Raw genomic sequence first — 13,399 nt, 5'->3', positions numbered from 1 at the left:
TATGGTGTTATTTCTCAAAGAGTTCAGAATTTCCTGAGACGTGTCAAAATGAAATTCCCAAGCTCCACACAATATCTACTGAGTCAATGTCTAGGCACGGTCACCTAGAAATCTGTGTCTTTTAGTAAGATCCCAAATGAATCTGACCAAGTGTGAGGACCAGTGGGCAAACAGGTCTCCTGTGTTTGAATGCCATGACCTCAGCCCTTACCTTTTGTATTTGCAGCGCAATCTAACTCTGGAAACAGGAACTGAATTGTTTTAGCTCAGTTGCCACTCTTAGGTCCTGCACACTCTCCTTATTTCTAATCCTAAACATCCATCAGCTGATTAAATAATCCCACTTGAGAATAGACAGCAATATTGGGTAATAGTTAGGAACACAGACTGTAGAGTCAGCCTGCTGGGGTTTCAGTCCCAGCTCAGCTATTTGTGTATTTATACACAGTTGAGCATGTGTGCTCTTGGCCAAGTTGCTCTGTGATCTTAACTTCTCTAAACCTCGGTTTCCTTAATCAAGAAAATGATTAGAATCTCAATAAGTGACTTCATGAAATAGGATAACAATAACAGCTGACTTCATAAGGGTATTATAGGAATTAAATGAGTTAATATTTGGATTCACTCTTCTCCTATAGTTACTCCCTTCATTATTTCATCCAGTCTTTTGACTTGCAGTAGATGCCAATAACTCCCACATTTCTATCTTTGGTCAAGTCCTCTCTACTGAATTCTAGACTTACATATCCAAGTGCTTCTTCAGAATCTCTACTAGGATGTCTAACAAAACATCTCAGATAATATTTTCAAACTGAACTCCCGATCGTCTCCTGAACAAACTTTTTCCATCTGCAGCTGTCCCTGTCCCAGTTGAAGGCACCTTCATCCTTCTAGTTCCTCAGGCCAAAAAATCTTAGAGTCTTTCGTGATTCCTATGCTGCAAACAACGCTTCAGGAAATCCTATTGGCTCTATTTTAAAACTCTACCCAGAATCCAATCTCTTTTCATCACATCCACGGCTACCATGCTGATGCAAGTTACTATCTAATATGCATTGTTGCAACAATCTCCTGCTTCCATTCTTGCCCCTGACCCCCAAAATCTATTCTACACACAGTAATCAGATTGATTCCTCTGAAAATTCAGGTCAGGTCATGTCACTCCTCTGTTCAAAATCTTTCAGTGACTCCCACCTCACTCAGTGTAAAAGGGCCCTTATGGTGGCCTGCAAGGCCCTACATCATTAGCCCAAGTTTCCTATCGAAACCTACCTCCTACTGGCTTGCCTTCTTGCTGGTACTTGAACTTACCAGTCATGAAGGCCTTATAATTTCCTGAATCTTCCACCTGGATTGCTCTTCTCCTAAACACCTGCATAGCCAATGTCCCAACTTCCTTCAAGCCTTTGTTCAAGTGTTACCTTTTCAGTGAAGCCTATATGGACTACCTATTTGAACTTGCAATCCCCTTCCGCCTTTTGTCCTTCTGATCTGCCTTAATCTCTTCTATTGCTTCCTTCTAACGTACTATATATTATCTATTTTTTATTGCATATTTCCCTCCACTAGAATCTGTTTCAAGAGGGTATTTGTTTTGTTCATTGTTATATTCCCAGCATCCTAGAATAGTGCCTGGTATGTAGTAAGTGATTAAATACATGTTGAATGGATGAATGCACGAATAATTTGGAGTTGACATAGAAGATAGTTACGGTTTCCCACAGGTTTCTGTCTGGGCTCTTCAACTATGTAGCATTTTTATCAGCATATTGGCTTTTGGGTTTTTTTTTGTTTGTTTTTGTATTGTCACTGTATTCATCTTTTGGTTGAAAAGGCTGAAAAGTCATACTAAAAATGTGTCTAATCAAAAGTTTGGCACACACAACTTAAAAGTTCAAATGAACACTAGTTTCAGGTAAAGCTTGATGCAGATCTTAGCTATGTTACCCTGGGTCAATAGTCTCTCTCTTCTGCTTTCTATGTAGACCCAGCTGCTGTTGCAGCTGCTTTGTGTTAGAAAATTGGCTGCCATTGAGCAAGGTTTCATATCTCCTTAAATTCCTAGGAAATGCTCCTAACATCTCGTTAGCTCTGTCTGGGTTCTGTGCCCATCCCTAAGTCTATGTCCTATCCTCAGTGAGATGGACTTACCTGATGGACATAGGCCAGTGGGGGCCTAATTCTGCTGTTGAGGGGAAGAATCACTGACCAAATTTTACTTGAGGATGAGAAAGGGGGAAGGCTGGAGATTGTTGGTAGAAGAAAGGAAGAATGGTTGCTGGGGAGACAGACAATGGTCTGGTATAATAAATAGTCGTGAGCATGTTCTTATTAAATTAAATATGGTAGCATAAGGTTTGGGGATTCAAGCCAAAATAGCATATGGAAGAACTGATGGATTTCTTCATTCATTCAAGAAGTGGAATAGCATCTGCAAAAGCACAGAGGTATGAAAATGCTTGACATGTTTGGAGAGCTTTGAGGACTGGGTGTGAAGAGTGAAAGTAATATGTTGGAATCTTCTCAATGTGACAACAAAAGTCTGGACCTAACTCTCATTGGTCCAAGTGGGATTTTTTTTTTTAAATATTTAAACCAATCGCTGTTGGCAGGGGTATGGAGTATGCTAATTAGCTCAGGCCTTTAAGATACAAACACACACAGAGACACTTACACACATGGCAAATTGGACAGGGAGAAAGGAAAATTGGGATTTCCATGGGCCAAGATATATCAATAGGATATTGATACAATTTTAAAGTTAGATGACATTAAAAGTGGTGTTAAAGGTGAGAATACGGTATGAGAATTGTAAAATGCCCTGCCACTTTTCAGAAAGACCCTCGCCATGCTCATCACTTTTCACATATGTGTCCCTCCAAAAGGACACATGCAGAGAAACAGGTCCAGAAAGGCAAGTGACAGCGTGTAGTTGAGTCCTGCCCCTACAGGTAGCCTCTCTTTGCCCTTTCTTTCTTTTCTTCCTTTGCACGGGCCTTTGAGGTGTTTTGAGAGGAGGAAAAGAAGACCTCACTGTTAACGAATTTGAAGCACTGGTTGTGACTTTTGTCCTTGCTGCTCTGCTTACAGGTCTAACCTGGTAGGTAATTCAGAATCAAAATGTGAAGGCCTGTCTTCTTCTTGCAGCCTTCGTTTAATTCTGCCTCCAGAAGGCCACCCTACTTGCTGCTCTTCAAGGCTAAAGTGGAACGTGGACTAATGCTTTACTTAACATAGTCTAATGCTTTACTCTTCTTCTTAGCATTGCTGGGGCTTTGGAGACGGCAACGGCGACGTTGGCATGTGATCCAGGCGAGAGCAGTGGGGAGCTCGAGGCTTAGCACAGATGGGCTTGTCCTTGCAAGGGACATCCAGGCTCTCGGTGTAGGTGTGCTCGCGGGTAAAGGTAGACAGCCGGCGTCTTTCCGTGCTTGTTCCAAAGCTCCACCGTGTGCTCCTCCCTTTTGTGCGTGCTCTCCGTTGCCTGGCTGGCGCAATTAAGCGCTCCCAGTGCTACTGCCCCAGTTTCTGGTCTGCGGGTAGCAGGAGCCGCCCTCCCCGTGCCAGCCCCCCCAGCAGGCTCCCTCATTAAATCATGCATATGCTAATGAAGTGTGAAAATCAGCCAAATAACAACTCTTTCTAATCACTTAAAGTCCCAAGAGCAAAGGGCTTTTTTTTTTTTTTCCTGTTCTCTTAATTTTGGGGTGGTTGTTAGGATTTTCAAGCCAATCGGAAGCACAATTCTCTGGTGTTTCTCCCCTCTCGGTTCCCTTCCACAGAAATGAGAGTAATTGGCATTTTCGCTTCTACCTCAAGTGAGAAGAGTCTTCAGGAAAAGCAGTGACCCACTGTGCCCTTTTCATTTGCATCTGTGGCGGGATAATCCCTAGTTTTACATTCATACACAGAGCGGTCCTGGAGGGCAATTAAGTAGACTGCATTACTTCCTGCCTCCTGGAGGGCCAGCGTTTGGGAACTGTCCCCCCCCCAGAGACGCTGCATGGCAGGGCCCTTGTGTTGTGATTACATTTTACCTTTGCGGTTCAGTCAACTTCCCTGAGCGCTTGCCAGTCTACCCATGATCCTTGCAGACCTAGTCGTGTTCTCGGTCTCCCAGATCTAGCCCCTGCCGGTCTCTCTGACCACGTGCTACACTCTTCTCCCCATCACTTGCCTTCTGCCACCTCCGGCCATGTGAGTGTAGCTCTTCCCTCTTCTTTTTTTTTTTTGAGACAGAGTCTCACTTTGTTGCCCAGGCTTGAGTGAGTGCCGTGGCGTCAGCCTGGCTCACAGCAACCTCAAACTCCTGGGCTCCAGTGATCCTACTGCCTCAGCCTCCCGAGTAGCTGGGACTACAGGCATGCACCACCATGCCCGGCTAATTTTATATATATATATATACACACATATATTAGTTGTCCAATTAATTTCTTTCTATTTATAGTAGAGACGGGGTCTCGCTCTTGCTCAGGCTGGTTTCGAACTCCTGAGCTCAAGCAATCCACCCGCCTCGGCCTCCCAGACTGCTAGGATTACAGGCGTGAGCCACCACGCCCAGCCTTCCCTCTTCTTGAAAACCTTGATGTATGGATCTTCGTGCGGCTGGCCTCTTCCCATCCTTAGGTTTCCCAGGCTCAGTTTTCACTCCACAGAGAGGACAACCCTGATCACCTAGTTAATGTTGAAGCCCATCCATTATCATTACCTTGTATGACCCCTTCTTTATTCCTGTCACCCCTGCCCCATCACTGATTCCTTGGATATATTGCCTCTGTCACCTTGAGGGCAGGGGACCTTGACTGTTCTTCTTTGCCACAACATGACCAGGGCCCAGCACATACCTGGTACATAGTAAAGGCTCAATAAATGTCTTTGCATGAACCCACAGTGGTTTTGTGAGTACCTTTGAGCAGTTTTCATGTGTTAGTATAAGGTGTGTTTTCTCTGGCTATATCACCTTTGTTTGCTCCTCCAAGGAAGAGACTTTGTTGAGCATGCATGGCAGCTACACTGTTAATACTGACTGTGGTACTCGATTCCAAAATAATTGATGTTAGTGAATATTTCGCTCAAAGTTTTCTGGAGAGACTAGAGTGAGGGTTATGCCATTCACCCCAGCATCTCTTTTTCTCTCTCCCATGTCTTGCCCATTTGCTCCCCAAGTTTCAGCTATTTTCCCTTTCACCCACATGTCCACTCTGAAACCCTCCTTCCCCCTCCTTTATCTGGACAAGATCAGCTGTTACTTTCAGATTCCACCCTGCACAGCAAAACAAAAGCCTCCGAGTGATCTGAACAGTGGCCATCTTTTGTTCCTCAGACACACTCCTTAGGGACCTGAGTTCATTCTAACATATTTGAATGAATAAATCACTGCATAGATGTTATCTTGGTCCCAACTGATCTGAGCCTTTCTTTCATTTTATTCATTTATCCAACAAATATTTACTAATGTTTGTGCCAGGTGCCGGGGATACAACAGTGAGCAAGATTGATTTGCTGATGCTAAGGTCTCTGGAAGAAACTGAGAGGGAGGAATGAATGCAGATCTGTGTGAGTCAAAACCCAAAAGCAGAGAGATTTGCTTCTGTTGTTGCAGGGGGGTGTAACTGTAAACCAAAGGATTGTATCAAAAGAGGACCCTCCACCATAGACCTTAAAGTGCTTTTCCAAATTACTTAAAACTAAAATGGTAGGTTGCTGCGCCCAACCTCAACCTCCCTGCTTTGGAGAGCAATTATTCTTTCTTTTTTTTTTTTTTTTAAACTAAGGTGTGCTAAGGAGAAAAAAATGTAGTTGATTAGTGTGAAGTTTATCATCACCTTTAAAATTTGGGCAGAGAAGGTTGAAGCTGAGCTATACTTCTCAGAGTCTGACAGGGATTTATTTTCTTTCTCCTCCAAGACACAATATACAGCTCGATTCAGTGGAAGCTAGTATGTAGCCAAACCACATGAGAAAGCTAGAGGTAATTTCAGAAATGCTCACACAACAGCCTGAACCGGGGAGGGAGGGAAGGATTCTTGTTACCAGTTGGAAATGCAGATCTCCACCAAGCCTGCTCAGTTTGGACTTTGCCTCTTAAGAACAGAGATGGGAAAGACAGTTTGCCACTCAACTCCTTACCACAGTGGGGAAGGAGAGAGAGAAATTTAAAAGCCAAAGATGTGTTGTTTTGTTGAAGCAGCGTGTTATTATCACACCTGTTGGGGGTTGAGCCTAAAGAAAGAAAAATACAGTGGTTAGAAACTCAAGGCTTTGACAGCTGACCTCCACCTACGCATGGCTTTTGCTCAGCTAGTATGGAGTTGTCCCTCACCGTTAAAATAGTTTTTAAGTGAGTTGCCAACCTTTAAAAATCTGATCCTCTGGCCACAGTGGGCACATATATCCTTCATGGCCACAGCTAGCTGGAACGGCCAGTGGTTTTCCTCCTGAGACTTCCAGGCCGCCATGTTTCTCTGTTCCACACCCTCAGTCAGCTGCACTCACGCAGATTACCTGCCTGGCACCTGAGTTTGCACCCCTCTACAAAGGCCACGGGTAAGGAAACCAATAAGGGTACTCGTAAGCACTGTTTTTGTATGTTTGTTTCATTTTTGACAGACCCAAAGTTTAAAATCCTAGATCTGCTACTAACAAGGCACATGGCCATGGGTAAATCCTTAACCTGCCTATGTTTGAGGTTTTTAATCTGCAAAATAGGGATTTATTATGGCAACCACTCCATCGAGTTGGGAAAAATGAACAAGATAAGCCCTATATAGAGTGTCACGCATTTGATTGGAATTATAATAAGCATAAAGGGAATAACAGGAGTTATTGTTAGCTAGGTTATAAAGAAAAGCTGCCTGAGTTGGTGAAATTAAAGAAAATTTTAGAGGCCCTATCTTTTTATTGCATCCAGGAGCCTTTTCTCTCAAGAGTGACCTGTAATAAGAAGGAACTTGCTAGATGACATCATCATACCCAGGTGTGTCTTCATTTTTTTTTTCCTCTACCAGTTTGAGGGGTTGTGGGAAGAGGGCCAGGGAATCAAACAAGTACCATCTTTTTACAAATGGGCAAAGGAATGAAACAGTTTATACAAAAACAGTCAAGAGCTGTAAACTAAGAGCTCAGAGAAAGCAGAGATGATGTAAACCTCTTCAGTAGCCCGGAACTAACCTGGCCCCCAAGAACAGCACTTCGGTGGTGGTGGGAAGTTGTCAGTAACTGCCGGTGGGTAGAAAGCTGGGGTAGCCAAGGGTTCCTGCAAGTGTCTGTCTTATTAGCATGTTGGAGAAACAGGAAAATGCCAACTTCATAATTGACACCTGGCTGACTATCTCCCAAAGCACTCAACTTGACAACCTAGGCGAACCACAATAGTGCATTTAAAGTAGTGTTTACTGATGTATTTGCCACAGGAGGGGTGCTTCAGAGTCACCCTAAAGCTCACAACTGACCCTTAAGATGAGCTTGGCTTGATGGGATACTCTTGGGTGACTCTTGTTTTCTGTTTGCTTTTCTCTTTGCAGTGGTAGATTTCACAAGTTGATTGCCCATCCTTTTAATTCATTTCTAAATTCGTATCTAACTTACATGTGTCCAATCCTAAAATTTCATGATTCTTACAGGTCAAAGTACGTCTGACCTGAACTTACCAGGAAAATGATATTCTGTAAAGTTAACATACTAGAACCTTCTTTAGTGAGGTAGAGATATTTATCTTCAGTCATTTCTTCTGGAGAGCTAAGAACCAGACGAAAAGGAATCGTGTTGATAGGGCTGTCAACTTGAACTAGCACTTTTATTTTACCAACATATAGTTAGATTGTAGACATTTAGAATTGCAGCTCTAATTGATATTAATTCTGATTTGCTATTACCAGGAGTTATGATATTTACTAAAGATGTTAATGTGATAAATAAGATTGTAGTGGGGAAATATCTAATATCTCCAAAGAGCGTTGTCTTGAATCAATTTTCCCACCAGTGTTACAAGTGCTAATACATTTCTTAATTAAAATAGGTCTGGAGGAATTTTCATTCACAGCAACTTTTCAGGGTGACATAGAAACATCCTTGCCCTTAAAAATAACTACATTCCTTTTACAAATACATAAAACTTCAGTAGTTTAGAAAACTGAGGCTGTCTTCTTCTCATACTTTTAGTCCCCAAGTTTCCTTTTGTTCTTATAGCTGTTTACTGAGAAAATCATCTTTGCACATCATTCCATTGTACAGACAAAACTGGAAGTTGGATGCAATTTTGGAGGGGAAAAAAAATAGGCTGCAACATTCCATTTTATATACAAACACAATGAGTGAGATGTACAACGTTTGGGGGATGATCATGTTTGAGGCTCTGACTCGGGGGAGCATGGGCAATATACGTAACCTTAACACTTGTACCCCCATAATATGCTAAAATAAAAGATTGTCAGCATCCAAAAAATAAAAAACAAAATGTTAGATGCAAAAAAAAAAAAAAAAAAGAAAGTGGTAAAATTTTAACCAGCTGCTGTTCTCGGTGCATAAGGTTTTGAGATATTCTGATCAATCCTTCACCGTTTTGGTACTGCTGCTGCTTCTATGGGCAAAGTTTTATAGATCTGGGACTCACCAACTAACACACACAGAAGGGTGCATACACACACTCTCATATTCCTTCTCCCTGATATTCTAATGTGATACGTTACTAGTGGGTTCACCGAGACAGTAGCACAGCCTTCCTCCTCCTCCTCCTCCTCTCGCCCAACCAGACAGTGACAAAACTTCTGCACTGCCCTGGGAGGGAATTGATGTTTAGTGATTAAAGTCTTTAGTCCTCAGAGGCTTCATTTCCTGTCTATGGAAAATTGTCATACCTGCTGTCGGGGACTTGCAGGTACATTGTCTACAGTCCTGTGTCTGCTGAGAGTTGCAAAGAAAAGCATCCACCTCCAAGAAGTTCCTTTTGGGTGCTTTATGTTAAAGGAGTGTTTTGTTGTTGTTGCTGTTTGTTAAACTATTTAAAGCCTCTGATGTTTTTAAAATAGCATGTCATTTAATTGATTACAAAAATCATGTGGACTTTGGAAAATAGGGAAAATGCAAAAACCATGAATAGAAAAATTCTAAATTACTTATGCCGTTTAATCAACCGAAGAGAAAAGCATGGGTCCAGAACAAGGGATACTTAAAGCACCCAAAGATATGTTCTGTGAACATTTTTGTGGAAATCATTGTCTCTTTATTCAATGCATACATATTTTCAGTGAAACCAAAAGCTTATACTATAACTTATGCAGAGGCTGTAATGTTTCCAGCATCTGAAAAATCTTCATTTCAGTCTAGCTGATTATGCAGTGCAACCTGAGCCATAAATTAAACCTGGGGATGAGACTATGCCCATGCATGCTTCTGTCATAGAAATATATCACGAATGTGTCGCCAAATATTCTGTTACATGATTTTCAGTAGCTTAGAAAGCCCACCATACAACTGTATTTTAATTCATTAACGCATTGAGCGCCACACTAGAAAAAATTTTTCTTTCCTTTGGGCCATGATGTTTTATTACAAAAATAGAATAAAACTTTGAAGACAAGAATGATCCTTTCTGGTTTAATGAGAAATTTTTTTTTATGGTTTTGTATGCATGAGTTATATGCAACTCAAAAAATAGTTCACGTGGCTCCCAAGGTAAAGAGACGTGTGAATTACATAGGTTTCATGAGGCCCCAGGCTCAAAACTAGTGTGAATCAAATACAACTCAGATGGCAGTTAATGTGTTAAACTTATCCTCTATTTTCAGACGTGTGGTTGTATCCAGTTTTCCAATATTCTTAATAACCCTTACTATTCCTACTTATTTTTTGTATATTTGGGAGGAAATTTCCTAAAGGAAAAATTTGAGTCAGAATATGTGATAGCAATTTTAAGGAATTTTTTCCATATTGATAAATTATCCTATTACACTCTTATAGCCACATTTCTTTTTGTTGTTGTTGTAAAAGTATTTTTTTAGTTAAGCATATTGTGGGGGTACAAATGTTAAGGTTACATATATTGCCCATGACTCCCTGCCCCCTCCCACCCACCCGACACCCCACCCACCCGACACCCAATAAATGTTATTCCTATATGTCCACTTAAGTGTTGATCCGTTGATACCAATTTGCTGGTGAGTACATGCGATGCTTGTTTTTCCATTCTTGAGATACATCACTTAGTAGAATGGGTTCCAGCTCTATCCAGGAATATACAAGAGGTGCTATATCACCATTGTTTCTTAAAGCTGAATAGTACTCTGATATACATATACCACATTTTATTAATCCACTCACGTATTGATGGGCACCTGGGTTGTTTCCACACCTTTGCGATTGTGGACTGTGCTGCTATAAACACTAGAGTGCAGGTGTCCCATTTGTAGAGTGTCATTTGACCTTTAGGGTAGATGCCCAGTAGTGGAATTGCTGGATCAAGTGGTAGATCTACTTGTATCGCTTTAAGGTATCTCCATATTGCTTTCCACAGAGGCTGAACCAGTTTGCAGTCCCACATTTCTATCCACACTCTGCCTTCTTTTCCTCTCTGTCTCCTCTTCTTTCTTCTCTTCCTCCCTCTCTTTTTTCTTCTTCTTATTCTGCCCTTGCCTCTTCCCTTCCCTCTCTCCTCCCCTCTCTCTCCAATTAAGTTCAGGCATTTTATACAGTGAAATAGCCAAATGCAGTTCAGAAACCAAGGTGATCACCATATACGAAGCATGGGTTGAAAAACTGTGGCTCAACTCTTTAAAAAAAAAATGGGCAAGGAAGAAAACAACTTTTGAGTATGGAGGTATATTAAATTTAAAGGGTAGCTACACATGATGTGATTTGTGCAAGACATGAAAATCAAGAGAGGGCAAACAAAAACTTTGTAGCTGGAAGAGTAAGGTTGTCATCCAGTAATTCAGGATGAAGTGTGAAATCCTTTGAGCTATCTTTATCAACTTTATAACTTATAAATTGGTGGGTATGCCACAGGGGTAGCTGCTTTAGGGGGAATTTTGGATCCTGAGCTTCTTGGATTAATACAGAACCTGAATATTCTAAATGTTAACAGGGTTCTGAATGGTATCTTTGAGTTTGAAGCAAGAATGTTCGAATCCTCAATATCTACAAGAGAGTTCTGGTTCTATTATAGCAGTGGATGATGAGTCTGGATTGATCCAAAATTTATTTCATTCACAGAATCTTCCTTTTTCCTTTATTTGAATCTCACTTGGATTTAACAGGGCTGTAATATCCTCAAATTATCTATTTTCATAAAGTAACACTTTAGGACAACTCTAATTCTGTGAAAAATTGTGGTAAGTTATAGAAAAATTCATTTTTACACTTGTAATGATTGAGCAACATGTGCTTTTTGTATAAAATCTTCCATTTTTTAGCTCAGATCTCTTAGGTTCTGTGTTCATGAAAAATGTCTTGCCTCCTGGGTATTATATGGAAATATAGGAATTCAGATGAGATCTGAAGTCTTTGCTTGAGTATCACAGCATTTTGAATATCCAGACTTTTGTGTTCATGTAAACTAAATATCCAGGTGGTCAAGTAACTAGTTTGAGTAGTTGGTATCAGACAGGCCAAGGGAATACCTAAATTGTTATCTTCAATGACATAGCTCAGTAGACATGCTTTCACATCTGTTTATGATGAGCTAAGGTAGGATAATGTAGTGGATAAGAGCGAAGATTTAGACTTAGACCTGGGTTGATACACTCACACTACCATTACTGTGTGATTTGTAGCAGGTTTACTTAGCATGTCTGTTTTAGTTTTCTCACTTGTAACATGCGGAGAATAATACATATATCATGGCAGTATTGTGTGTGCAGGTGAAATAATTATATATGAAGAGGTTAACACAGTCCAGAGCAAATAAATCCTGTCAATAGTGTTAACTGCTCTTATCCTCACTGTGCGGAATGTGAGTGAGAATTGGAAGGAAGATGGTTTGCTTTGGCACTGAAGACTGCATCTTCACAAAACCATGGCTATTCCTATCCTTCTATGCAATTCAACTATATGTGATGCCTTAACCATTTTAGAATGAGGTGAGATATATACAAATGAGTGAATGAATGAAGTGGATACTAATGCACCTCTGTGTTTTAGATGATATTTGAAGTAGATCTTGATGAACAGGCAAAAAGAGTTTTAATGGACTAGCCATTGGTGAAGAACGTCTAACCAGAGGGAATGCCACCAACAAAAGGCATAGAGATGAAGTCTCTTTTAATGTTATACATTCAACAGGCATTTGAGACTCTAGTCTGGCCAGGCACTAGAGTGAAGCCCATATAATGTGGCCATAGCATAGAATAGGGAGAAGAATGTGCCAAAGATAATAGTAGAAAATGTCATAGGTCAAGTTTGGGCTTTGTTCTGGCAAGTTGAGGGAAGTCTCTTCTGCTATTGGACAGTCACTTTTAAAGTCTGAACCAGTACTTGGGGCTGCATCCTTTTGTATTTGATACCACAGAGCCTGGCAGGAAGCATCCAGCAAACATTGTTTCTCAATTTTAGGAAGACAGAGACTATCATTTTTAATCTATATTATTGTCATTTTTCTGACTATATTAACATTGCCCATTTATTCTATGATACAAAATATAAAATATCCTACAATTTATTAAACATGTACTGTTTCCCAGATTTTGAGGCACCGATCCCAGAGATAATCCAGACTTTTGTTTCTCCCACAGCTCTAAAAAAGTGGCACATAATAGGTCCAAAATAAATTGTAGTGCCATATCAAAGGAACAAGTATTCTACTCTAGAGGAGAAAAATCTACACCATTATATCATTCCTTGCCATTTTGTTTCTGAAAACAAATTAGCTTGAGCGACCCTATAGAATACAAGTAAAGCTATCTAATTTAGCGTCCATACTCGACAATTCTAGGAGAAACCAAAATTTGTTCCCTGTAACTCAGAAGCAGACTATACCTTCACCCCAGCTTTGTCCATAATGCATATTATTAATCCAGGAAATTGTGCTAACCATCCTAGGCATGAGACTGAAGAGAAGGGAGGGAGGCACACACCTACCTTATGCAGAGCCCGTGATGTTTCTAGCATTTGAAAAATCTTCATTTCAGTCTAGCTAATTACGCAGGACAACCTGAGCCATAAATTAAACCTGGGGATGAGACTATGACCAAGTGTGCATCTATAATGTTTATGAGCTATAAGGTCATTGCAGAAAACAGCAAGGAACATAGTTGTAATCGACTGTTGGCCTCTAAGGAAATTATTAATTAAATTTTATCTTCTCCCCGGCATGCTTCAGTGGCACCACTATGAGTCTTTAGACCTGGGGAAACTACACCTCGGTAATAACCGGCCTTATCATCGGGCTGGCAGTCATTTAATACGC

At 40.8% G+C, this 13,399-nt stretch overlaps 1 protein-coding gene across 14 annotated transcripts in view; it reads left to right on the top strand.

Moving 5' to 3' along the window:
* The window catches only part of PPP2R2B (protein phosphatase 2 regulatory subunit Bbeta), a 400,010-nt gene that overhangs the window by 220,877 nt on the left and 165,734 nt on the right, over positions 1–13,399 (top strand). For 3 of the 14 annotated variants that reach the window (XM_075996187.1, XM_075996185.1, XM_075996188.1), the window contains exon 2: positions 6,911–6,976. The exons of 10 other annotated variants lie outside the window; for them this stretch is intronic. In XM_075996187.1, the coding sequence (XP_075852302.1) occupies positions 6,958–6,976 (19 nt within the window). In that variant the 5' untranslated portion in view covers positions 6,911–6,957. Of the gene's footprint in view, positions 1–5,467; positions 5,557–6,910; positions 6,977–13,399 lie in introns of all 14 variants that reach the window. One more of the 14 variants, XM_075996186.1, reaches the window with a different exon arrangement.

The sequence above is a fragment of the Microcebus murinus genome, chromosome 21, assembly GCF_040939455.1.
Source record: "Microcebus murinus isolate Inina chromosome 21, M.murinus_Inina_mat1.0, whole genome shotgun sequence".
NCBI classification, from domain to species: domain Eukaryota; kingdom Metazoa; phylum Chordata; class Mammalia; order Primates; family Cheirogaleidae; genus Microcebus; species Microcebus murinus.
The sequence above is the reverse complement of the archived record's forward strand: the minus strand, read 5'-3'. Positions and strand labels throughout refer to the sequence as shown.